This window comes from Podarcis raffonei, chromosome 8 (assembly GCF_027172205.1).
Source record: "Podarcis raffonei isolate rPodRaf1 chromosome 8, rPodRaf1.pri, whole genome shotgun sequence".
Classification (NCBI taxonomy): domain Eukaryota; kingdom Metazoa; phylum Chordata; class Lepidosauria; order Squamata; family Lacertidae; genus Podarcis; species Podarcis raffonei.
Window position 1 is genome coordinate 51422399 of NC_070609.1, and position 27726 is coordinate 51450124.

The 27726-nt window shown below is 46.0% G+C and overlaps 1 protein-coding gene across 3 annotated transcripts in view; it reads left to right on the forward strand.

Moving 5' to 3' along the window:
- Positions 1-27726, forward strand: part of GSE1 (Gse1 coiled-coil protein) — a 444053-nt gene that overhangs the window by 29568 nt on the left and 386759 nt on the right. For 2 of the 3 annotated variants that reach the window (XM_053400050.1, XM_053400052.1), the window contains exon 1: positions 23823-26955. The exons of the other annotated variant lie outside the window; for it this stretch is intronic. In XM_053400050.1, the coding sequence (XP_053256025.1) occupies positions 24616-26955 (2340 nt within the window). In that variant the 5' untranslated portion in view covers positions 23823-24615. Of the gene's footprint in view, positions 1-23822; positions 26956-27726 lie in introns of those variants that run through there. 3 annotated transcript variants of the gene reach the window in all.

Here is a 27726-nt window from a genome sequence, read left to right on the forward strand (position 1 = left end):
AGCAAAGCTGCAGGCCATCCAGACTGCCTGAAGCACAAACTTTTCATCAGAACCCTCTGCCAAACACCACATGGGGTAGCCTACACACCTGCCATAAGACACCATGCCAACAAGACCCAGGTGGTCTTTTCATGGTGAGTGGGATATATTTTTACAGCTCTCAACATCTGTGAAGACATTTTAAAAAGCTGGGCTGGTTATGACAATTCAACCCAGGCCCCAAAAGGAATGAGCTTGAAGGGCTCCTTCACCACACTCCTTTAAGAAAAGTGGTTGTATTTCAAATGCCAAAATTCCCTGCAACAAGGTGACTTCCTTCTGGATGTATTGAACCAGACACCTGGTTTCATATGGCAGATAGCTTGAGTGTGGGCAGTGCCAAAGGGTGTTGGGGGAGAGGTCTGAGTAGGGGAATTCCAGGGCCACTCAAGCTAGGAAGCTGTGGCATATTACATAAAATTGGAAATGGGTTGCTAGGATTGCTGGCTCAAGACATGTTCCCATCCCAAACAGCTTCATTATATAACTGAAGAGATGAAGCCCTTCAAGGATGCTTTGCAGTGCTGCAGACAGAGAATGGTGGTGTGCAAACTCCTGGACTGCACCTAGCTATGCTCAATCCAAGAGCTGTATCTCCAAAATCATTTGAGGGGCACCTTTTGGACTACACACTTCACCTTTGGCATTCCTGAAAATACTAACAGTCAAGTGACTGCACTGTTTACCAGGGTAAACATACCAGGAATTTCATCTGCAATGGCTGGCTTTGGTGAGGAAGATTTTGTTCACTCCCAACTCTAGAACATTTATGAACACATTTAAAAAGCACAGGTCCCAATACTGATCCTTGGGAGACTCCATTTTCTTGATCCTTCCATTGAGAGAACTGTCTACTACCTCTAGTACATCCTTACCTCTGTTTCGTATAGAGAATGCATCCAGTGATAATAGTGTGCCCCACTTTCTCTCTACATTCCACCAGGTTTGCATGCATTGTGCCCACTGTATCTATGCTTCTTTAAGATCAAGTACTTCAGCTTGTCCATCTTGGCTTGCTGAAAAACTCTCTTCAGACTGGCAAACAAATTGTAAAAACTTCCTTATGCAGCTAATTGGTCAATTATTGAGTTCCCATTAAGGAACAGTTCCTATTCTGCATACTGTTAGGCTGAATTGTGAAGTTGGTTCTCTTGAACTCTTTTTGACTGGTGCTCTATTAAGAAGTTGTGTAAGAATTGAGGTCAGGCCTGTAATATTAATTCAACTTTCTAAGCATTTAAGCTTTAGACTCATTAGCAAGAAAGCACCTGTTTGGGGACGGGGTTGGTATAAACCAGAGCTGTTGCTTTTGCTCATTTTGCAAACATGAAAGTAATGTTTTCACAGTTCAACATGAAAAACACGTCTGCCCTCAAATATTTCCCTCTCAGAAGTTTTCTTTTTTTCTTGTCTTTTCTTTAAAGGTTCCCTAATTTTGACAGATTGCAGATGGCTTCTTTAGGGCAGGGCTATAACAGAAATAGACTCAGGCACACTGGAAATGGCATCAATCAGTCATGGGGACGGATTTTTCCAAAATGCTTTTCAGCCTAAAGCATATAAAGCTGTTATATGTAGCCAGTGAAATATGTGTGCAGTTCTGCATCAATTTGTCCATCTTTAGTTCAGTGCAAAATTTGCCAATGCCCTTCTTAACCTTTTCTACTGGCATACAGCAACTGATTACTTTGATCTGTGTTTGTCCTTTTTGCAGACAAAGGGCTCCTCCCACCCATCAGTTTTTTGAACATTCATCCTGATTTGCTTGCACAAAGCTTATGTAGAGGTTAGACTATGACTATGTCTGGTCTTTATTGAGCATTTGTTTGTGGGCACATTATCATAGCCGTCAAGTGTCCCTTATTTGAAGGGACAGTCCCTTATTCCAGCGCCATGTCCCGCTGCTGTCCCTTATTGATGGATGTCCCTCAAATGTCCCTTAAATGATGTCCCTTAAATTTCAAAGGAAGCAGCTCCTCTTCCTCCCTCCCTGCCGGCCAGGGAGGAGGGAGGCTCCAACTGAGTTGCTTGGCTGTGTTGCTCACCCAGTAAGAAGTCTAAGAATGACTGGGGGGGGTGGAGCTTGCATGCCTTGTGTGTGGCTAGTTAATGCAAGCTGAGGGGTTTTTTGAATGCTGGATGCCATTTTGTTGCACGTGCTGCTGCAAACTTTGCAGTGCAAAGCCAGGCCGGGGAGCCATCTTAAGTTGAGGCTGCATAGGCCTTGCGGTGCATGTGATTCAGATTCTATTCAGTTGAACCTCTGGTTACAAAGTTGGTTGGACAGTGTTCTCAAAGCTACCAGCATGAATTTGACCAGACTGCAGGAGTACAGGAAGACTGGAGTGTCTGGAACAGGTGAGGCTGCAGGTCCCTTATTTTCAAGGCTGCTGGTCCCTTATTTTCAAATCTGTAAGTTGACAGCTATGCACATTATATGACAGTGATCATTCATTCTGCATGCAACCTGATTTCTTTGAAGGGTATTTCTGTATCTTTCCATTAATCAGTTTTTCATCCCACACTTTTCAGTGCACTTCTCTGTCACTTTTCTAATTGCAGGGTCTGTTTGTTGTGCTATGGTTACAGAGTGCTTTAATCCACTTTAAATGGACAATCCTAAAGTTCTGATATGCACTTGATAATACCTCATTAGACTCTGTGCAACTGACCTTAAGGTGGAACAAAGGAACTTGGGAGACTGCAAGGTGAAATCGCTGAGGTTAAGTGCTCTCACTTGATCTAAATCAGGACAAATGAATGTTCATCACACTATATGTGTTAATTAGCTTATCGATCCCAGGATGTCTGTGTTAACAGCAGGTTTTTTTGTGAATGGCCATTGATAATAACAAAATTATCAACGTCTGTACTTTTCTGCTTTTCATTTCCTTCTGACCTGTATAAAATCCCCGCCCACACATCCAACCATGAGTGATATTCAGTGCTAATCCTACTCAGAGTAGACTCATTGAAGTTGATGGACATTACTTACTAAGATTTATTAATTGCAGTGGGTCTATTCTGAGTGTGCCTTAGTTGACTAATACTGTGTGTGTGACACACACTCGCAACTCAAGATAATTTTGTGCATCTGATGGAACTGACTGTAAGCTTTACTACTATAAATGTGATTTTGAGTGCCAGAAGAGTCTTTGTTGTCTTTGCTGCAAAAAAACATGGCCACCCCTCTGGAAGTCCATCAAGTTTGTTATGGATCGAAGGGAAAAGCTAACATTCATATGTTTGCCCTTCCTGCACAAATCATTTGGCATAGTCTTTAGTGCCATTAGACATGTTTCCTTTCCTCTCCCTTGGCAACATTTCATTTCACATGACCTTAATCCTTGCCTGTTCTCTTCTATCCCTTCTCTATGTCGCCCCCATACTGTATTGGGAAATCTAAACATACATTATTTATTCAATCACTTTCCTACGTTACCAATGTAAAGACATCCATTACAAACAAAATTAGATGTTACATAGGGGTGTCCACAAGATGTGATAGGCACCTTTATTTACATTTCATTGATTACCTCTCAGATTACTTAAAAAGCCTGACAGCTGATTGATTAAAAAAAAAATCTTTAAAAGGTTGATGGCTCTAGCTTTAAGATCTTCCTGTTTGGGCTGGTTTCTAAAGTTCAGTTTTTTAAGCCTTTAACTGGGAGTTATTTCTTTTGGGCTTGTGCTTTATTTACTTTGATTTTTCATCAGATACTTTATTGTGTGTATTGTTTTAATCTTCCAGCCTGCTTACCTAAGGAAGGGGGCCAGAAATCATAACAATTAAGGCTACAGTCATAAACTTACCGGGAGGAGTAAATCCTATTAAACTTGATGGTATTGTTACACGTCACCCTCAATCTCCACAGCAGTGCGAGTTCCATGTGTGCTTTACCCAGGGTCTGTGTTTCCTTTTAAAATGAGGCACAGTGGAGACTGTGGTGTCTTTATGATATATGGTTTACTTACACATATATACAACCTGAGCCTATGCTGGAGGGATTCACAGCATTACACTCCAAGAGACAGCGGCACAGCACCCCAGCTGGCACCTGGGGTGGACCAAAGTTGTGGAGCTATAGAGCTTTTGGGGGAAAATAAAAGTTGTTGAGCTGCCAGTAAAAGTTGTTGAGCTGCCAGTTTCAGGGACAGGAAGTGGGTCTGCCTCCCTGCAGCACCCAAAATGCCCAGCAGCGTTCCTAGGTCACATCACTGCCACTGCAATCCTAAATTCAACTCCTCTTCTTCCAACTCTAGTTCAAAGTCTCTTTTCATTCTAATTAATTCTAAGTTGAGGGAGAGGCCTCTCCCATTTGTCCTTTGACACAGTGCCAATCCCTTAGTCCTTCTAATGACTTACTTTTTGTGGGCTATTACCAGCCATGCTCCTGGCTTGTATTTTAACATGCTAAATCCGGTGTCTGGCACTGAGGAATTAGAAGGGGGTTCCAGGCACTCAACAAACTCATGATAGTATTTTTCTTGAAGAAACAGGTGTCAGAGTAGGTTGCATATCAACGAACTTTCAAAGGGATTTTGTCTGATATGTTAGTTGTGACACTCTTCATGGCAAGTAAGCATGTCAGAGAATTCCATCAGAAACAGAAACAGGAGCAGAAATTTCTGCAACTCACATGTTCATTAGATGACAGGAATGGAAATCATGCAAGCAAATATGAGTGGTACTCAGTATAGTTTTTATAGTCCACAGATATTAAGTAAATAATTACATTGTTTTCTTTATTGTTTTGACATTTCATCTTCACTGAAATGCATTTAAATTAATTGCATAATTAATTATATAAATCTCAGCCATACCAGATAGTGAAATGAACAAGGTAGGTCTTAGCAGAAACTGAACTGCAGCAGAATTGAAACAGCACTGACTCCAGTTAACATAGGGCAGGATGAAACCACTGCCTTCTTACATCCCATATGATCACTGAATGTGTGTCTTGGGAACTAAGCTGCAAATATGGGAGAAGTCTCAAGAAAAAGGATGGGGAACAGTGTGAGGAAAACCTGTGCTGAAATTACATTGTGGCTCATGCATATTGTACAAGTGTGAGCACACGTAATGGCATCAAAAGGAAACATCACATACAAGATATGATTGCCGTCACATACTGGGGGCAGCCATCACACAGGAGAGCTGATGGTGACCCCTGGTGGTGCAGGTTTGTTGGTGGGTTGGTTGGTTCCATCCTTTAATTAACACAGTGTGATAATGGTGTTAAGTCTCAGAACTAGTTTCTTAGTCTGGCTGGGTCTCTGAGATGCTGGGTGAGCATTAGGCAACTCTTCTAGTGCCATATAATTGCTTCTTCCCTAAAGGCACTTGCACCAGCTCCTGCCAGAGTGCTTCTTTTTGAAACTGGCAGCTGAAGAGGAAGCAATGTATTTTAATTCAGGTCTGGTGGATATCCTGTAGAGGTGCGCTATGTAGGACACAAGTCCCTGCTAGTTGCCAACAGAATCTGGAGTTGCTGCTAGAACGCTAAACCACCTCCCCGTTTTTTGTTTGTCACACCAGCAACACTGCCTCTTCTGTCAGAGGAGGTCTTAGTGTTAAAAAAGTTACAACAATAACAACAACGATAATAATAATATTTTAATAATTTATTATTTATACATCGCCTATCTGGCTGGGTTTTCCCAGCCACACTGGGCGGCTTCCAACAGAATATTAAAATACAATAGTCTGTCAAACATTAAAAGCTTCCCTAAACAGGGCTGCCTTCAGATGTCTTCCAAAAGTCTGGTAGTTGTTTTTCTCTTTGACATCTGGTGGGAGGACGTTCCACAGGGCAGGTTCCACTACTGAGAAGGCCCTCTGCCTGGTTCCCTGTAACTTGGCTTTTCGCGGGGAGGGAACCACCAGAAAGCCCTCGGCACTGGACCTCAGTGTTCGGGCAGAATGATGGAGGTGGAGATGCTCCTTCAAGTATACTGGACCGAGGCTGTTTAGGGCTTTAAAGGTCAGCACCAACACTTTGACTTGTGCTCAGAAGTGTACTGGGAGCCAATGTAGGTCTTTCAAAACAGGCGTTATGTCGTCTTGGTGGCCGCTCCCAGTCACCAGTCTAGCTTCTGCATTGTGGATTAGTTGTAGTTTCCAGGTCACCTTCAAAGGTAGTCCCACATAGAGCGCATTGCAGTAGTCCAAGCGAGAGATAACTAGAGCATGCACCACTCTGGCGAGACAGTCCATGGGCAGATAGGGTCTCAGCCTGCATACCAGATGGAGCTGGTAAACAGCTGCCCTGGACACAGACTTGACCTGCGCCTCCATGGACAGCTGCAAGTCCAAAATGACTCCCAGGCTGCGCACCTGGTCCTTCAGGAGCACAGTTACCCCATTCAGGACCAGGGAGTCCACACCTGCCCGCCTCCTGTCCCCCCAAAACAGTACTTCTGTCTTGTCAGGATTCAACCTCAATCTGTTAGCCGCCATCCTTCCTCCAACTGCCTCCAGACACTCACACAGGACCTTCACTGCCTTCACTGGTTCTGATTTGAAAGAGAGGTAGAGCTGGGTATCATCCGCACACTGATGAACACCCAGCCCAAACCCCCTGATGATCTCTCCCAGTGGCTGCATGTAGATGTTGAAAAGCATGGGGGAGAGGACAGAACCCTGAGGTACCCCACAAGTGAGAGCCCAGGGGTCTGAACACTCTTTCCCCCCCATCACTTTCTGAACGCGGCCCAGGAGGAAGGAGCGAAACCACTGTATAACAGTGCCCCCAGCTCCCAGCCCCTCTAGATGGTCCAGAAGGACGTTATGGTCGATGGTGTGAAAGGCTGCTGAGAGATCCAGCAGAATTAGAAAACTAGAAAATTTGAACTATGCAGATGGAGTCCAGAGAGAAAAGAAACACTGATAATACATTACTGAGGAAAACTGAACAAAACACAGTGTATAATTTAAGGAGAAATATAAACAGGGATGTTTTGCCTTTCTTACTTCAGGTCTTGTACATAGCAGGGAAACATACAGAGGAAAAACTCATTCATAACTACACAGCCAATCAGGGTGCAGTAGCCACTCAGCCTGGCAGTAGCAATATCACCTTCAACACTAACATAATTAACCCTTAAGTTACACACTGTATGACCATTGCTGTTGCACTTCCAATGTGTAGCTTACAGGCAGAGCAGTTAAAGCTACTCAGCAGGGATAGCAAAGAAACCATTTGCCTGTGAACCTGGAGAGCTGCTACCTGTCAGAGTAAACAGTATTGTCCAAGATAAGCCAATGGTCTGACTCAGTATAAGGCAGCTTCACATGTTCATCTTTTGCGTTTATAGAATCATGAGATTGCTTTAATAATTCCAAGATGTTGAAAATGCAGGCTCTTTCCATTGCCTTTCTAGGTCTGCATTTTAGCTTATTTCACATTTATCTCTTCTCCTCTGCTGCCTCAAGGGCAATAAATATTTTTAAAAGTGAAATTTGAGATCATTGCAACATGACCCTGGATATTGGTCCTTGAGAGGGTGGGGGGCAATACATTTTTATTAACACTGCAAAGCCTTTACAACTTAATATCTAATGATATACAGATGGGGTTTTCCTTTTGCTGGCTAGGTTAGTAAGCTGAAACAACAGGGACTCTAATGACTTGGTATCTGAAATCAAGGTAGAGACAAGTTTGAGCTATTCCTGGATTGGCTGGCAGACCACTGTTTATGCAGATGGGTTAGCCAATGGGGGAACAAAAGTCATATCTGCTCCATCTTGCAGATGTGGAGAAGGGGGGGCAGAGAGAGAGAGAGATGGGATGAGTTTGTTACCCTGGCACTTTGCTTTGTTAAATGGGAGCCTGCAGCGTTGCAAGGGAGAAACGCCTGAGCATAGCAATAACAAGCATTTAAAAAAAGGAAAAAGAACCCTCTCAACTGTTCTCTAACTTTCCTTTCCTGACCTTGAAGGATGTTGGAAGGTGTCATCTCATCAGCATTTCTGCAGTCGCTGGGAGATGGGGGTAGGGTGTGTGTGTGTTGTGAGGGGGATGTGATTTTTCTTCCTTGGGGCACCCTGCCAAGAATAACAGCAGACTCCAGCAGGTCGGCACAGGAAGGGAACGGCTGGGAGCTGATTTGTAGCAGGAGCTTTGGAGAGCCAGAATGCATTTTTATGGAAGAGACCTTCAGAGATGCATAAACCTCCCCCTGATTTCTCCTCCATCCCCCTCTTCCCATTGGAAGTTTGCCAAATCCGTTCTAAAAAGAAGGGGGGACCTTTCAATAAGCTAGTCTTAGATGTTTGTGTTCATGTCACTGATGTGTGTGAAGAACAAAGCAATCTGATGAACTGACATATAATTTGGACAAAGCAGGAGACGAGAAAATTCCATGGGCTACTTTCTCTTCCATCCTGCTGGTTCCCAAAAACTTGCTGAAAATGCTGAGTACAAGCAACTGACTATGGGATGGAGTTGGGGAGCCCATCAAATCCCATGCCACTGTCCTGCCATCCAGTGTAGATGGGATAGGGAACTGTGGCTTCTGAAAGCCATGCCATTTCTAAGGCTGTGTACACACTAACCCATTTGTAGTGCAAAAAATGTATTTTTTATCAGCCTGAAATAGTTAATGCTTGTCCTCAACATGCTATGCTCAGTCTACTTTTATTTTAGATTCTGCTGTCCGCAAGGTACTTGCTACACATCTGAAAACCCTCCCCTCTATTAGGTTGTCCATGCCTTTTCTTCCTTGTACATGGCCTAGGTGCATGAAGAAGGAAGTGGTGATTGCAGTCGTAGTATACACTTGGGGCTTATCCACACTCATGGGTGTAGCCAGGAGGGGCAGGGGGCTGCCCCCCTAGATCAAGTAAAACAATAGAAAAACTTAACTAACTGAACAATCACATTGGTTCTGCCACCTCTGATTAAAGCCCTGTCCCCACCCCCAACAAAGTCCTGCCTCCCCCTAACAAAAATCCTGGATACGCCCATGTCCACACTTACCTTTTCCTTTCCATGTTCTAGACACAGCTCCATGCTTTAAAGCTCCATGTCCGAGTGCTTCCTTCCCCACTTTCCCCAGAAGAACTCGTTCTTTAATACTGAATCAGAGTGACTGGCAATTTGGGTTTTCTGTGGATTGCTGTTTGCTCTGATTCAGTGGTAAAGACTGGGTTTTTGCAGGGAAAGGAAGTGCTCAGACACAGTGCTTTAAAGTGTGGACCTGTGTTTAGAAACATAGCACAAAAGGAAGTCTGGATGATCCCTTGATGGATGCAGCCCCCATTGTTGTGACAACCTATGTTTGTTTTCAAATGGAGACCCTGCAAAGTAATGCAGAATCTGCCATGAGCTTTTCTTTTCAGAATGAAACCAGTTTCTCAAGAAATACTTTTTAGGGGCAACAAATATGCAATAGATCTAGATTATATGTGGATTATGTATAAATAAACAGTACACTAAAGTCTTCATTGATTCTAGGATGAATGGTTGTGTGTACACAGCCTAAGACTAGAGGACTTGCCTGGAACAGTGTGCACCTTTTCTTCCAGTGTATTATTCTTGAATTACATCTTTTTCAAGGAAATGTACTTCCTTCGCTCTGCCTCTCACTGTACAATGAATGCATACCTGGTCTTGTTCTGAACAAGGGCATCCTGTATGTGTAAGCTTGGCTGTCTTTGAGGTCCCTTGGCTTGAGCTTTACAAACAAAGACTTCCACCAATTCTTTTCAGGAGCACACTGAAAAACCTCTTAGACATGACCCTTGAGCCCAGGCTTCAGGCATTCAGAGAACCTGCTAGGAATGGAAGATTTTTTGGCCTTCTAATTTCCTTCCTTAAAATCACTAACTTCCGCCTGCTGTTGACAGTGTCATTTGACTGAGTCACTGCAAGCTGCACTTGCTATTTTATTCCTGAGAAGCCTTCCATGTGTTACTTATTTGGAAGTGCACAGCCCTCTGTGCTTGGGCATGCAACTTTACACTCTTTGAACCATTTCTGCATGAGCAATGTAAGGACCGATAGTAAACTTTGCAAAGTGTCCCTGTGCCACTTTGAGAAGGCTCTAAAGGGCGGGGCCACTTTGTCATGTTATTTCCAACAGGGGATTAGACTAAGTGTCAAAAATTGTGCGTGTTAATAGCGTGTGAAGTTTGGCATTCTTCAGGAAAACAGATTGCAGAATGGAGAGCTTTAAAGCATTTCTTCACAGCTTTGCCCCACATAAAATAGTGGCTAACCAATTTCTTCCTGTATTGAGTAAAAGGGAAAAGTTGCCTTTGAAAAAGCCACTAGTCTGGCTGTTTCTCCCTAGGAGGACTGTAGTAGTGACTCTGTCAAAATTTGTGTGCAGTTGCTGACCCTTCTCGCTCAGTTTTGATAGAGTCTTTAGAACAGAGCAAACTGTCTCCCAGTTGATAGTGTTCCTCTGTGGAGAATACCTGAGACCATGTTCATGATAAGCTGTTACCCTCACTGGTTTAAGGATGGTACAATATTTTTTGCTGCCCTTCAGTTAATCAGAATTGCTGTTGTTCCCCACTTGTGCCTTATTGTATCCTCTTAGGAGCATAATGATAAACAGTGCATTAGATTATCACAGACTGCCCAAGATATACCATTTTCTCATTTTAATGTTTAATATCTTTACCTCTTCTTTGCTTTCTCCCCTTTGCAATGACATTTACACACTGGGCATCTGATAAGAGACCAGAAGGCTTTCAGTGCTCTTGCCTAGAATGCAGGGGATATGAGTCCAGCTGATGAGTTGCTAAGTAGATGGTTCATTTGTACCTCCTTTAAAAGTTCAGGCAGTGGCTTTTTCTCTCCAAGACATTTACACAGCTGAGGCTTGCAGCCCTTACATTTTGGCGCTCCAGGCAGTTACCCAGTTTGCCTTGATTGCTGGGCTGGCCCTACACATGGTTAGACTTATGTGGAAATGAGGGCTCACTCCATCACTTTTCAGAATGCCTCTGTGCACCACTCAAGGTCAGGCTACTTCTATTCAGATCAAGAAAGAATTCTTGATAGCTTAGTAAAACCTTCATTGTGGGACAAAAATACTCCTTGTGGGGAAAAGGATGAGCCTACATTTTTGCATAAAAAGTATCAGAACTGTGCAGCGCAAGGTATAGTAAGAACATAAGAAGAGCCTGCTGGATCAGGCCAAAGGCCCATCATCCAGCACTCTGTCCTCACAGTGGCAAGCAGAACCTCAGTGCAACTGCCCTCTCACCACTTGTGATTCCTGCAACTGGCATCCAGAAGCATACTGCCTCTGATAGTATGAAAATAGCCATCATGTCTAGTGGCCATTCAAGGTAAATTGAATGATCCCTTTTTAAAAAAAGCAACCCTTGATTAATTACCGGTACTTAACACTGCCTGCCTATTTATCCATGTGATTGTAGCTTCTGTGTGAAGATTCTTGTACCAGGGATTGGCACTTGCTGCTTATGACCGTGTAGTGCACAAGCATGCTGGCAAAGGCTTTCTGACAACAGTGTTCACATCCATGTCCTTGGAATTAAAAGCTGCTTTGCCTTAACGGAACTGCTCATAGTTTTCTAAACTTCTTCGTTTTTCAATTACAGTTTGGGAGAATTTGGATAGTTTTTTTGTTTTTGAAAGCATCGCAGTCATTCTTCTGCGTTGACAGAGCACTTTGGCATATGAACTTGGCACAGTGGAGATGAAAAGAGAATGCTTTAAAAACCTCACACCATACGGAGGCACTTGGCTGGCTTCAGCCTTTGCAGGCGGGATGCCACTCTCTGAGTCACAGCTGCATGCTGACCTTTGGACTGTTTTTTATAGAAGAGGGCAAACATCTCCCCCTTGTAGGCTTTTTATCTAGACGGGCTCATTTTGAGCCCTTCACCAGTACTTCCTCTGAGAGTATCTGCATTTGCTGGTGCTATTAGCTCCTGGTGGCTCTGCAATTCAAGGTGTATGCTCTTGGAAGCATTTGAGGAAACAAGTGTTTTACATCTTTATACTTTCTGCTATTTCACCCTATTTCAACCTACTGAAAGAAAACCAGCTGTTTTTTAAAATAATAATAGTAACAACAACAACAACAACAACAACAACAACAACAACAACAACAACAACAACAGTAATAATAATGGAGACTGCAATCAGTGTTTCCAAAATAATTCATTCAATATTTTTCTGCTGCTTTTCAGGCTACAATTAGCCAGCAAGTAACAAATGGTTCACTTAGTTAGGATCAATGTGACAAAATCAGTTTTCTGCTCCACTGTCACCACATATCCAGTCTGTAGAAGTAGTTCTAGAAGGCTGATCCAGTTTGAAAAGAATGAATACCACACAAAGAAAGCTTCTATGATAACTTGGGAGGCCAAAAGACTGAAAGGTGAAGTGACTCCAGTTCTTAGCCTCCCCCAAACTGCCCTTCCCTCAGGTAGATACTTTATTTTGATGTGTTGCCTTCCAGAGGAGATTTGTCCTCTAGATGATGAGAGGGTAGCATTTTTTGATGCAGTCGCCACAAAAGTGCTTTGCGGAGCAAAGAGACTCTGACAATCTGTGCTCAGCAACATCCCTCTCAGAGCCTGGATGCTGACAACAGTGCTCACGGCAGCATCCTGGCACCAGTGATGGCACAAGGGAGCACTGCAGTATCACGCCAGCTGTCTGGGATGCAACTGGACAGGTACTTTTTTTAGCATAATCAAAAAGGAGAGCATAGCAGGGGCTTTCAAAAAAGATACTCCAATGTTGAAGCTGTGGGTTCTCCTTGCATGATAGCACCACCATAACAAATGTAAACTAGTTTTGAACCATCGCTCAGTTGTTGTTTTTTGAACCGGCAGTGTCTTCCCCAGCATGTTCTTCCATACAAGGTTTTCCCCTGGAGATTTTAAAAAGGCAATTTAGCATCAAAACACACCATCCTTGAATTCTAGTGTCCAGAGATGAACTCTTTAGTCCAGGTGAATTTTCATCTAGAATTACTGTTGAAATGCACCCAAAAACCTGGAATGGGGGTTGAATATCACTTTACAGTCCCTTCTAAATCCTGAACTGAAACCTTTCAGTGGCCATTCTGAAATCTGTCCATGCATTCATTTAATTTATGATATGAATACAATCATACTTACATGACAGCATACTTACATGATAGCAAAGTGAACTGGTGGTGACTGAGCAGGGAAAAGATGGTGGATAGCTTGATGAAGACGTTAACGCATTATGCAGATCTGTTAGAGAGCTAGAAAAGGTTCAGAAAAGCGGGTGGGAGAATCAAGACAGACAAAAGAAAGTACTTCTTCATGCCGTGTATAAACTATGGACTTCATTCCCACAAGGTGAATGAGATGCCAAATTGGATGGCTTTAAAAGAGGATTAGACAAGTTAATTGGGGATTAGGTTAGCAATGGCTACTAGCCAAGATGGCTGTGTTCTACCTCCACAGTTGCAGTATATTCCTGAATGCCAGTTACTGGAAATCACAAGTGTGGAGAGTGCTGTTGTGCTCAGGTTCTGCTAGCAGATGTCCCAGGGCATCTATTTGGCCACTGTGAAAACTGTCCTGAACTAGACGGGCCTTTGGCCTGCTCCAGCAGGGCACTTCCTATGTTTTTATATCAGCCTTTCAGTGCCAAAATCATGTAAACAGACACGGACAAGAATGACTGCTCATAATTCATCAAAACTGCAAAATTCATAATGTAGTGAAACGATTTGTGAGTGAACACATGCAGAGCTTTAATTTGACATAAAGATTAGAAATAACCGAGTTGATTGATCTGCAACTAGAAATTACTGAAATTTGAACTGACAGCCGAGTTCCCCGTGAAACTTAATTGCTCATGCTCAGCAAAAACAATGGAATAAATTTATCCAGTGGGTTTTGTGCATACCCTGACCCATCTTTGCTGAGTGTTTCTGGTTAGCTTGTGTGAAGGGGGAGAAGAATGCTGCTGTTGACATAGTCTAAAATAACACTTTCAAGCCGCAGCCTTTCTTTTTTGTGTAACACAAAAATGATACGAGCTGCTTTGGGCAGAGTCTGACCATTGTTCTATCTAGTGGAGTACTGATTACTTTGTAAGCAACTCTCCAAGGTCCCAGAGAAAGGCCTTTCCTGGCCCTGCTAAGATCTTTTAACCAGAGACCCAGCCTTGGACCTTCCTCATTCATAGCATGTGCTCTACCACTGAGCTATGCACTGAGCTCTCCCAAATACTTGGGGTTCTGCCATTAGGAGATTAATGGTCCATCTAGCAGAGTCACTGTTATCCTGCCTGGCTGCAGTGCTCCATGATCTCAAGCAGACACGTTTACCACCCCTGCAATCCAAGAGGCTCTATGTCAGCTTGGAAACAGACTGCTCTTTGGGAGATGTACCTAGCAAGCTTGCCTACAGCTTTGCTTGTGATAAAATTAGACTCTGACTGTGTCCAGGGGAATGTGTATTCTCGCTGCTGTGGGCATAAAAAATAGGAAACCATTTGAAGGAGGAGCAAAGCAACCACCTTTGATTTGCAAACCAAACCACCTGTGCTTGTTTTTGTTTATTAACAGCGTGTCCTTCTCTGGCAAGCTGACAGGCCAGCAAATGGCAGCACCTGTTTGCCGCTATTTTTCACCTCCGTCGGATCTCAGCTTTCTTCCCTTATAAATATTAAGGGGCAACCTCGGCATGACTTTTTGGACTAACGAAAGATGTCCTTTCTGTGCCTCTCATCCTTACTTCTGGACACAGCCATTCTGGCTGAACTCCCTGTGAACATGATATGTGGGCTTTGTGTATCAGATTCCTGGGAGTTACCTCCCTCCCTCCCTCCCTCCCTCTCCTGCCACCCCGTCAACTCTCTCCCTTGTTCAGTTTGTGCACAACCCAGATTTTGTCTTGCTGGGGTTGCATTCTCATGAATAAGGACCAATGGTAACTCATATGCAGAAAACAATGAAGGTTCAATTTATATAGACACTGTTTCTTAAATAAGCAGAGGTATTCCATATCTCTGTAGGGGAGATCCCCAGGTCCCTTTTGCTGTTGCTCTCTGGCATGCCATGCATAGTTTCCAGTTAGCTGATTAATTGAAAAGTTACAGCTAATTTTGGCCAGTATTTAGGATATATCACTTCAGGGTTTGTTTAAAATATAAGTAATATTATAACCATAGACTGTAATGTTGTTTGTTTGTTTTTACTTATACAGTAACTTTAAATATTGGACTTCCAACTGTGTTTTTGAGCCAGGTTAGATGGCCTCCTTAATAATAAAAAATAGTGACAAATTGAATTAAAGATGCCTTGGAGCACCCTGGTGGTCAGTCTGTGGCATTGCCTCTCCATTTCTAGTTGCTTTTATTCTTAAAGGCAAGGACAGAAACAGAAGAGCAGTGGAGCCCTGCCTGGGACTTGACAGAAGTGAAAGGCATTTAGCTAATGAAATCACCCAAGTGAATTAGCGGAGCAAAGGAGTGCTCTGCAGTACTTGGCTGAAACGGGCACAACATTCAACTGACTTCCAGTCTTGGGACAGTCATGGGAAAACAAACCTGACATTCAGAGACTGTGCAGTTAATCACCAGCTCTGTCCCCTGACCCCACTTTCCAAAGCCTTATCTTTCCAAGCAAAGCTGCAGCACTTGAAAACCAGCCAAACTGTGTATGTGTCTGTGGTTTTTTTAAAATAACAAAAAACTCGCTCCCCATCCCTACTGAAATAATGGGGCTGGAGACTGGTTTTTGCTTGTTTGTTTCATTTATTGAATTAATGAATTTATATCCCAGCTTTCCAATTACTTGTATTAGGTGGCTTACATCAAAAGTGTAGCATCCATAAAAACCATCAGAACAACAATAAAATCAACAACAATGAGGCCAAAGCAATAAAAAGCATTAAAACCAATTAGAAAATATCAATACGGGAAGGCAGAAGGAAGTAACCAGATTTTAAAGTTGAACAGCAGAGGTGCCAGGTACATCTCTATAAGAAGGGTGTTTTGCAGATGCAGCACTGCAAAATAATAATAAAAAGACCGTGTCCAGTTGCCACCTGTCTAATTTGCAAATAGCCATGTTTGTATAGAAGAAGGTGATTCTTTAGGCTACCCTGACCCCAGACCATTTAGAGCTCCATTGGAAAATACCAGGAATCAGTGTAGTTCCTTGGCTAGAGATACATGCTCAGAAATACTTATACTCCAAGTATCTCTATAATACGGGCATTTTGAGCCAGGGTTCAACAAAGTTTATTTGGTCCTAGAACCTTTTTTTTATTTCCAAGGTGAAGTAATGTGACATGTGTATTAATAAAAATAGAGACAAAGGGCATCAGAGAGAATACAGAATGCTTTTCATTTTTCACAAGAAATTACACTCATCCCTTGTATATCTGGCATTGGGGCATTCAGATCAGAGAACACAATATTGAGGTCGTCCTAAATCCTGCCATGATCTGCTTATAACAACTAGACCTTACTTAAAGGGACAAAAACTATATAAGCTGCCCTTAGATCACATTGCAAACCTTCCATTGCTTTTGGTTACCTTTGGATACCTTCAGAACAGATGTGGGGAACCTGCAGCCATTCAGATGTTGTTGGACTACAATTCCTATATTCCCTGAGCATTGTCCATGCTTTCTGATCCAACAACATCTGGAGAGCCATGGGTTTCCCATCCCTGCTGTAAATTAAAATCTGACACCCCCCCCCAATGTAACAGTGTTTTTTTTAAAGACCTCTTCCTTCCCTTTGCCAATCTCTGTTTTCAGCTAAACATTTGTTCCTGTGCCCTTCTCTGTTCCCAACCCACCCTTGAATACCAGGGCCACCTGCGAAGAAAGCTGAAATTTATCCCAGGAGGAGCAGTAGACTCTCTTCTCCTGAGTGTTTTCTGAGCTGATGTCATACAATCTGTTTGATTTTGCAGCCAGTTGTTATGGGGAACATCACGCTTTCAGCACCATGAGCGATGACATTTTCCCCATGTGCAAAATGCAATGCAGCTGTTGTTAGAGGAGCAAAGGCTGCATCAGGGAGGCCAACTAGTTAAGACATGGGCGGATGCTGCCTGTGTGGGAAAGTAGTCAGTCAATCACCCATTTGGAGTTTACTGCAACTGAGGACTCCTCTGGCCCAGTTGTTCTTGCACTCTACTAATGAATGACAGGCTATTCCTGGGGTCTCCTGGGGATCTTTTGCTTTGCTCTTGTGCTTCTCATCTTCAGTTGCCTTGGCCATGTACCTCTTCCATGGAGTACTGGTGAGGAGCCACAGGCACACAATTTGCATTCTGAAAGTTCAGTCCTAACTATTGTTTTTTTTTTTTTTAAGGAAACAGGTAGCAAGGGTGGGAAAGGGCTCATCCAGACTTTGTTTTGCACTGAGCTTTCCAGGCACAGGTTCATGTTTTAAAGCTCTCTGTCCAAGCTGCTTTTTATTTGTCCCTGTGCTTTCTCTGGGGAAACCCATGTTTTACCACCGAATTGGAGCAAATGGCAATCCATGGAAAACCTGGTTGCTGTTTGCTCCAATTCAGTGGTAAAATACAGGTTTTCCTGAAGACAAAAAAACAAAGAAAAACAAAAACTGTGCTTGGACATGGAGCTTTAAAGCCCAGACCTTTGTCTAGAAACGTGGCACAAAAGGAAGCCTGGATGAACCCAAAGACTTACCTGAGGCCTGGAGAACAGCTGTCACTCAATGACAGTGCACAATGTTTGGTGCGGCTGACCAGTGATCTGCCTTAGTATAAGATGACATTGTATGTCTTGGTAGTAATGGAGTTCATGGGGTTCCATGGCAATCTATGGGAGCATTGTTCATTTTTCTTTTGATTCGTTTCTCTGAAACTGAGCTCAAAAGTGAATGCCACAAGGAAAAATCCCTGTTCTATTTTCTGAGGCTCTGTTTGTTTGTTTGTTTGTTTGTTTGTTTTTACTAAGGGAAGTTTACTGGGGGAAAGTTAGTTTGAAACCTCCATCTGCCAAAGAGGCAGACTTAATCACTGTGGGCACTAGTTGTTGGTGCCCCCTGGACTGGTTTTAAGTAAAAAGGCAGGCAGGGCAGGCGGGGGCTATTTGAGGGCAGGCTGAGATGAGTGGGGGCAGTGCTCCATTTCCCCTAAAGGACCAGCCTCCACTGACTGGGTGGCAATACTAGGCACAAAGTCTAACTTACAATTGGTGGTGTACTGTTCCCCCCAATGACCAAAATTCCCATGGTAATGGGAAGACATCCAAATGAATAAATGCTGTAGCAATAGGTGACATCAGCAACTGTCACATGGACTGGGTAAATCCATGTTCTAGTCATGAGAGATAAAATATGTAGATACAGTAGTTTAAATGACGATCTCCTAGAACAGTTGATCATTAAACTGGCCAGAGGGGAGGCAACCCTGGACTTAAATGGTGTCCAGGACCTGGTGTGTGATGTGTTGCTGTCCAGTTCAACATATATGTACTGTAAGTGGACAGTTGTATTCACTACAAATTGCAGAGCAGATTCCTGTACCTGAACTAATTTTCTCAGGAAGGGAGTTCGTGGAACTGAAGCAAGCAGCAGTAACAAGTGACAAATTTCTAGGCCTAACTGACAAATTAAAAATGAACAAATCACCAGGTCCAGATAGTATCTACCCAGTATGTTCTGAATTAGCTCAAATTTGGAACTGATGATATTCTAAGAAGAATATGTAGCTTGTCTGTAAGGTCAGTCTCCATACCTGAAGGCTTCCCATAGGCGTATGGTTGGTCATTGTGAGAACAGGGTGCTGGACCAGATGGACAGCCTTTCTTAAAGTTTAGGACTTCCAGGTCTAGGCTTTCTTTGAAGTGATTTTAGTCTAACCTTTCAAATTTCACAATTAGCTGTAGACTTAACAATCCAGGACAGTTTTGTACCACCTGTGGCTAATTGCCATTTTCTCCCAGATGACTAGTGGATATGCTGGACCCCTGGTCCTCAAACAGCCAGATTAGTCTTCTTTTGGTGAAGGTCTGGCACAGTAGGTACAGAAGGCCATAGCTTCTCTTTCACCATCTCCCATTTTACGTGGTTGTTTTGATCCTGTTCTTCCTCTAAAAACTTCATGGAGGTGTACAGGGTCCCCTGTCCCACATTTTAGCCTCAGAAGTACCTGTTCAGGATGATTATGGCTACATGCACATTAATGCATTTGTAACACAAAATTTTAGAATTTCTCAAAATGGAATTGTTCATGCTTTTACTCAAGGCTATCATGGCTACCAACCACAATGGCTGTGTTCTACCTCCATGGTCAGAATACCAATTGCAGGAAACTACAGGAGGGGAGAGTGCTGTTGTGCTTATCTCCTGCTTGCAGACTTCCCATGGGCATCTGGTTAGTCATTGTGAGAAAACTGGACTAGATGGGCCACTGACCTGATCCAGTGGGGCTATTCTTAAGTTCAAAATGCTGCTTTTCAATCTTCTGTGTATTGTTTCTAGATCCTGCAATCCACAAGAGTGAGTGTGGTTGAATTGTGCATATCTGAAAACCCTCCCCTTGATTAGGTTATCCAAGCCTTATCTGCCCTATGCATGTTCCATGTGAATGAAGAAGGAAATGGTAACTGTGATCTTGGTATATGTCCACCCACAACATCATTGGTCCCATCCTTTGCTGGGACAACCTACTTGTTTTCAAATGGACACACTGTAGAATCCATCTGCCTTGAGCTTTTATTTTTGGATTGAAATCAGCTTCTCAATAAGTGCTTTTCAGGGTGGGATTATGCAACAGGTCTATATTGTGTGTGAACTGCATAAAAAAGGTGCTCAGGAGCCATTGATTCTAGAATAAAAGGTCATGAGTATGCAGCCCAAGAGTTACTGACATATGGTTGCCCCATGAGCTATGAAGCAGTCGTTTGAATTTTGCTCTGACACTCTTATCCATTATATCACCCTGCATCTCTTTCTTGAGCATTGGTACAAGTAGTGCAGAGAGAATTCTGGTGTGTAGGGTGACCATGTTTTGTATTTTGCAGAGGATAGTTCCCTATTTCAAGGGTTGTCAGAATACAGCCCTCTATTTGAAAGACTGCCAGGTTCAAGTCTGATTTAAAAATGAAGAACCCTATGAAGGGAGAACAGGTGGGCCCTGAATTTGCCTATCAACCCTGGACAGAAGGCACACAGGTCGTCTGGCCCCAGTCTTCCCTACAATGATGAGACTTATTGTATTCCTATTTAAATGGTAGTCATTGTTTCTAAATCTTCAGCTATACTTATAAATTAGGACATGCAAATTTTCTGCAAATCTCTTTTTTTAATGATGCAACTCCTCCTTTTAGGGCTTGTCCATACTTTGCTTGTCCCAAGCCTAGAAAGCATGGGTCCAAGTGGTTTTCTGCTTGCCCCTTGCTTTCAGGGCATGGGTCCAAGTAGTTTTCTGTTTGCTCTGCTGCTTTCCCTAGGAAAACCCCTTCTTTACCACTGAATCAGAGCAGACATCAATCCACAGAAAACTCAATTGACATTTCCTCCAATTTAATGGTAAAGAGTGAGTTTTCTGAGAAGTAAGTGAAGGGGCAAGCAAAAATGTGGACAAGCCCCAAGGCCACCTTACTGGTGCCAAAATGAGGCTTTGCTAAGGCAGAAGAGAGCTAGTTGTGAAGGAAATGTGATCAGTTTTAAAAGATGTGAAAGTAAAAGTTGCTTAAAGTTTTCCAAAGTGTAAACACAGGAGAGTAATAACTGTTTTGCTGGGTCAGGCCATGGCCCATCTAGTTCTGCATTCTGTGTCTAATAGCGACCAGCCAGTTGCCCTTCAAAGTTAAGAGGATGTGGGGGGGGAGGAACGCCATCACCTCCCCCCAGCGACCGAAGGGTGGTCCGTTAAAGGACTCCGGGGCCTTGCCCTGTCCGAAGCCTATGGAGGTGAGGGCCAAAGGCACGCCCAGAGCGGTGACCCGGGGGAGCTCCTAGTCGACGTGCCTCGGCAGGAGACTCCCCCGTTATAAGGTTAACCCTTCCCCGTGTCTCCAGCAAACGGGCTGGAGCTGGATAGTCGTTAGGACCAATGCCTAAGCCAATGCCTCTCATTCCTGAATTCAATAAAGTTGTGGCCTAATTCGCCCAATCAACTTTAAATTATGGTGTCTCGTGTCTTTATTTACTCTGGTGGGGGGCGGGAATTCGCCACGCAAAGCCACTTCCGGCCTGCCCAGGAGGTGGGGTTGTGGGCTTCACGCCCACCCCACGTGAATGGGGGCTGGTCCCAGCCCCCGCGAGAACAGGGGAATCCCAGTTGGGTCTGCCCCCCCCCAGCCAGCCAATCAGCTGGCTGGCTGGGGGGCGTGGCCTGCCCTATTTAGGGCCGGCGCGGAAGGGGCTCACCCTCTTTCGCCGGCTCGCCCCCACGTTTTCCCACCGTCCCTCCCTTTAACTAGGCTTAGGTAGGTCTTTGACTTTGCTATGGACTTCGGTCTGTCGCCGCAAGGGGCATGGTAGGAATTTTTCCCAACTGGCGATTTTCTGGCCTTTTGGTTTTTCGCCTACCTCGTAGCAACTCGTCACAACTTCTCGGCATTGGCGGTAGGCATTGGTAAGAAGGGGTTAAGAGGATGTGGGGGGGGAGGAACGCCATCACCTCCCCCCAGCGACCGAAGGGTGGCCCGTTAAAGGACTCCGGGGGCGTGGCCCTGTCCGAAGCCTATGGAGGTGAGGGCCAAAGGCACGCCCAGAGCGGTGACCCGGGGGAGCTCCTAGTCGACGTGCCTCGGCAGGAGACTCCCCCGTTATAAGGTTAACCCTTCCCCGTGTCTCCAGCAAACGGGCTGGAGCCGGATAGTCGTTAGGACCAATGCCTAAGCCAATGCCTCTCATTCCTGAATTCAATAAAGTTGTGGCTTAATTCGCCCAATTAACCTTAAATTATGGTGTTTCGTGTCTTTATTTACTCTGGTGGGGGGCGGGAATTCGCCACGCAAAAAAGGTAAAGGACCCCTGACAGTTAAGTCCAGTTGCAGACGACTCACTCTGGGGTTGCAGTGCTCATCTCGCTTTACAGGCTGAGGGAGCCGGCGTTGGTCCGCAGACAGTTTTTCCAGGTCATGTGGCCAGCATGACTAAACCGCTTCTGGTGCAATGGAACACCAAAACCAGAACAGTTCACGGAAACGCCGTATACCTTACTGCCAGAGCGGTACCTATTTATCTACTTGCACTTTTTGGCATGCTTTTGAACTGCTAGGTTGGCAGGAGCTGCTAGGTTGGCAGTAGCCACTGATAAACCATGTCTTCATGAAACTATTTCTTTTAAAACCCTAAAGCAATTGCCCATGGCCCCACTATACGTACTTTGTTATAACCTTTTCCTTTCAGTCTACACAGCTCTAGAATGATGGAAAAACTAGCAACTTTTTGACATCTTGGAAAGTTATAGTGCAGATGGCTCTGAAATGAAATTACTCCTGTTCTGAGCAGGAAAGAATTGTGCTTAGTGGCTTTTTAAAAAAATGACACCCTCTACATTCTTTTATTTGGCACAGGAAGAACTACTCCAGAGACAAATGCTGCTGGGGTGCTTCCACATCAGCCTTTCCCCCGCCGGCGCTGATCTCAGCCATTCACTCAGTTTTTACGGAGAATCCAGATGACATTGTTTCCAGATATAAGCTATAGGTTGCTTGTCCTATTGTATGACATGGTTTGCAGCAATTTCCCTGACTTTAAGTGCAATTGCCATGCCACCCTTTGACGTAGTGACTTTGACAAAGTGCTGTTGACTCATCTAGTGTGGAGGTGAGGTCAATGACCATGACACAGTTTGTGATGGCATTGCTGAAACCTGGATCTCTGCTTTCTTTGCTTTAAAACTGGGATGGGAAGCCTTATTTTTTTAACCCAAGGGCTGAATTGCCTCCTGGGCAAGCTTCTGGGGGCCACATGCTGGGGTGGGTGCGGCCAGAGGCAAAAGCAAGTAGAGCAATGCATATGACTCTTACTTTGTATAGCAGACTGCATTCCAGCCATGCCAAAGTCAGAGGTTTCTACAGTCACACACCCCTCTCTGTGCCCCGAGAAGGCAAGGAAGAGGCATGATCACAGTTCGAGGACATATTTCAGTTATGCAAGAGCACCAAATGAGGGCATTGGAGCAGGGCTGGTGATGGGTGTGGCCTAGGGAGAGGGGTTGTGACCTGTCAAGAGTCTCAAGAGCCATTTAGAGAGACTGGCTGTTCTGCATCTTGCCTGTAGTTTCCCTTTGCATCACCACTATTTCTTGTTGATGCCCATCAAGCCCTTTCCAACAGGCCAGAGTTTTGTGGATCAGCTGAGAGAGGAGGCAGGGAATTAAATTTGGTTCCCAAACATCTGATTGGGCGTGGTGGCAGGATTTTTGTCTGTGTTGGCTGGATGTTCCTCCATTGCTTTTCATTTTAAAACAGAATAATGAATATGTAGAAATAAAAACGAGCCCTTAATTTGCAAATGCTCTAACAGTTGGGCAGAGCTCTCCAGATGGGACTACAGCTCCCATCATTCCTGCTCACTGGCCATGCCAGCTGGAGCTTATAGGAGTTGTAGTCCAAACGCATCTGGAGGACACCTTCTTTGTTCAGCAATGTTTCCCCAGTGTTACAGCATTATTGGGGGGCTATAAAACCAGAACATTTGTGGTATAAAAAGTTTGGGGAATTCAGCAGGAAGTGATGCACTGATTGGATATGAAGCTGTGCCACCACCCCAAACATTTTGCAGGCTGAAATGGTATTGAAAGTGGGATGATAGCATTATGAGCACAAATATTATTAATGTGTAATAGAAAGAACTTAATAGGTAACTAGTCTTTGCTCCCGTTTGACAGATGAGAAAAGCAGAGGCTGAAGCAGCTGTACAGTCCAACAAACCACTCCAAGTCTTTAGTAAGAACTGGAACTTGAATGTTGCAGGTCCAAATGCAAACAAGAATCTTTCTACACCCGCACGAACCTCTTTATATTCTTTCGGCTTCAGAAAGGTCTTGTGACTCTGGGCAGGCGACGGCCGCGAAGCTCCTCCGAAGCGGGGCTTTCCTTGTGTGATCGTTGGCCGCGAGCCTGAGCAAGGAGGGAGAAGAAGCCCTCCCTCCCTCCTCCCCCCAATGCAGATTTTGGCGCGCGGGGTGGGGGAGAGACAAGCGAGGGGGCTGGTTTATTGTGGAAGCCGCCGCTGCTGGTGGCGCGGAGGAGACCCACCTCCAGGGAGGGAGGGAGATGGCGCTGCCGAGTTCGCAGCCAAACTTTGCACAAGAGGCGGCTGCTGCTCCTCCACCCGGCCGAAGTTAGCTCTGGAGCGGGACGCGGCTGGCAACCGTCTCCAGCCTTTGCCCGCAGGAGCGCCCCACGCCAAAAAACAACCCCCCTCCGCCAGCAGCAGCCCGGATCCCAGTCCCTTCCCACCCATTCCTAAAGTGGCGGCGGCGGCAGCAGCAGCAAGTCTGCAGATGGGAACCAACTAATCGCAGCCAACTCCGGCAGCCCGTCTCCCTCCCAGAGCGTGTCCGGCCACCCGGCGCCTGCAGGATGAGCGATCAGCCCTGGGGAGCCTCCCGCAGCCGCCGCTCCCGCCCGGGCGGGGACTACCCGAGGGCAAAATGAGCGATTATCCGGAGAAGGAGGCGCCGATCTCGCGCAAGCAGCGCTTGATGGCCGCGATCGCGTCCGGGGACGAGCGTACAGGAGCAGCGGCGAGTGGCAGCTGCTGTCGTGCCGAGTCCCCGGCGGCGTTGGCGGCGGCTGCCTCCGCCTCCTCCGACGCGGCGCTCTGCTGCTTCATCTGCGGCGGCGGGATCAGCCGGGGCAAGGAGCTGAAGCTGCAAGTGAAGTACCCCCGCGACAACCAGCCTTTTTTCCCTTTCCTGCAGCACCAGGAGCCGGCGCCCGGGGCGCAGGAGGTGACTCCGGAGGGCTGCGCCGTGGTGTGCGCCGTCTGCCGCTGCTTTCTGGCGGAGCAGTGGGACTCCTTCGAGAGGACGCGCACGCCGGTGGAAAAGCGCATGTATTGGCTGAAGCGGCCCTACCAGTGCGACGGGCCGGCGGGGGGGCCCGGCGGGCTGCGCAGGGGCCCCCAAGAGTGGAACCTCTCCTACGTGCTGGGCGCCGACGACGAGCGGCGTCCTAGTAGCAGCAGCGGCCGGAGCCAGCCGGCCGACGACGACGAGGAAGAAGGTTGCGGCGCCGGCGGCGAAGACTCTGAGCTTTCCTCTCTCTCTGACGCCGGTAACCTCTCGGAGCCTGACCTGCGTTCCCCCAGCCGGAACAGCGGCGCCAAAGGCAGTCCGGGTTACTGGCGCGTCAAAGAGCGCGCGGTGCCAAGCGCGCACATGGGGAGCCGCGCCAGTTACCGCGAGTGGAACCAGCCGCCGCCGCCACCCCCAGAGGAGGCGGCGATGGCGGCGGCCCCCTTGCGCCCGGGGAACGGGCTGCCACCGGCAGAGAAGCCTCGGAGGAAGAGGCAGCGGCGGGCAAGACTCTGGGGAGCCGAGGCGCCGATTTGGAGAGCTGCTCATGGCGCGCCAGGGGGCAGCGGCGGGAGCGCACCGGGGGCCTTCAATACAGCAGGAAGAGGCGACGGGTTGGTGGGCCAGCGACCCCCGGGGGAAAGTGGCCGAGAGCTTTCCAGTTATTGCTCCTCCGAGGAGAGCGAGATCAATATCACCAGCGACGAGGAGCAAAAAGAGAATGGCAGCGCCCTCCTAGCGCCCAGACCTCTCTGGGGGGCAGAGCTGCCATCGGTAGGAAAAGTCGTTTGCTACGTTTGCGGCTCCCTCTTGACGTCTACTTCCCAGCACAGGATTCACGTGCAAAAGCAGGAGAAAGCCTCTAAGGCGCCTTTCTTCCCCTTCCTGTGGTTGCACAGCCCTCCTCCGGGGGCTTTACCAATCAGTACCGCTGGTAGCACCTTAGTGTGTTCTTGCTGCTTCGCTTCCCTCATGCAGCAGTGGCAAAGCTTTGAGTTGGCCAACGTGCCTGTCCTGCAGCGGCTCTATGTAGTACCTCTGAACGCTGTAGCCCCCAAGGCTAAGAGGGAGACTCTTCCAAGAGAGGAGGTACTGCCTGGACCCATGCAGCTTCTCCAGGAAGCATGTTACCTCTGTGGGGAGGATTGCACCAAGGATGGCCGGTCAGTCTCTGCCAAGATCACCAACGGCAATGCCAAAACAACCATGCACTTCCCCTTCCTCAGCCTCCTTCCTTGCCCTCCAAATGCCAAAGGTCTCAACAAGCACTGGGAGGTCCATAGCTGTCGGAAATGTTATGGTGTACTGCAGGACCTGTGGGCCATGTACCGGGCTTGCCACAATGAGGAGTTCATCACTTCGGTACAGAGCTTCCTGGGCAGGTATCACCAGGTCTTTTCAGCTGGGGAGTCCAACAGCATTGCCCGGCATCCTGGTTTGGCCAAAGTGGGCTTGATGACCATTTGCTACATCTGTGGAGCTGAACTGGGAGCAGGGAAGGAGTTTCACATCAGTGTCAACCCTCCAGGCCGCTTTGGCGAGAAGGAGCCATTCTTCCCATTCCTCACAGTTTACCCACCAGCTCCTCGGGCTAGGCCTGTCGATTCAACTGGAATAGTGGCCACATGTGTGCTCTGTTACCATGATCTCTTGGGGCAGTGGATGCAGCATGAAAGCAACCATTCCCCCCATCCAAGCAGTGCCTGGTCCAGGCAGTACAAAGTGGAGACTTTTGTCTGCTTCTTCTGCAGGCAAGAGAAGAAACGATGCCTTGGATTAAAAGCAGTGCAAGTTGCCAGGCTGCCAGTGTTCCTGTGCTCTTTACGGGTGCCTAGCAGCTTGCTGGTGGATGACGGTAAGCAGCTGACCATCGGAGCATGCGCTGAGTGTTCCGTACTGGTGCTGGCTGGCAAAAACACAGTGTCCAGAGATCTCTGTGCTGCACCTGCAATGGCACCAGCTTCTCTCCAAAAGGTAAGCTGCCTGGTTGACCTTCCAGTGGAACTGGAATTATCTGCTGTTGCTCTTCTGCGAGCTTTGGCTGGAGACAGGTGCCAAACTGTTGCTTTCTAGCAAACCAGCCGCTCCAGAGTCATTGACCTCATGACTCTAAAAAACCCCACCATGGATCTCTGTCAAGGTGCGTGGGAGAACTGTAAGCATGTCTCTCCTTTTTTTAAGCAAGCACTGGCTGCTGGAAGGCTTTCTCTTAGGCGACTCACTCAAGACCAGAAGCTAACAAGAATTCTAATGCTGGTGCCATTCTACTCCTGCTACAAAATCCTATTAGGGATTAGCTTCAACATTAGCTTTTTAGAGCTGTAAGAGAACTCCACAGTTTCCCAACTATGATGCAAAGTGCTTTTTTCTTGAGGTGTTTTTCTGTTAATGGGCATATCAGGTGGTCGTCCCGTCCCCCCCCCCCCCGTGCTAATTCATGTATCTTCAGAATACAGGTACAACGGCTGGAAAGAATCCCAGAAGCAGAACCATGGTAGGCTGTGGCAGCGCAATGCAGAGTTCCATGTCACAATAAACTAATTAGTAGTGCACAGGACTTTCTGGAGGGCACTCGCATGCCCACTTATGGTTTAGGTTCCTTAAAAGAGTGAATCTGCAGAAGTTAGTAGTCCACCAAATGTGGGCTAAAAGCCGTCCCCTCTCCTCCATGGCTGTTTTGCTCAGCATTTAAATGTTCTTGTCCAATTTGTCACTTACGCTAGGAATTTGTAGCTTAACAAGAAA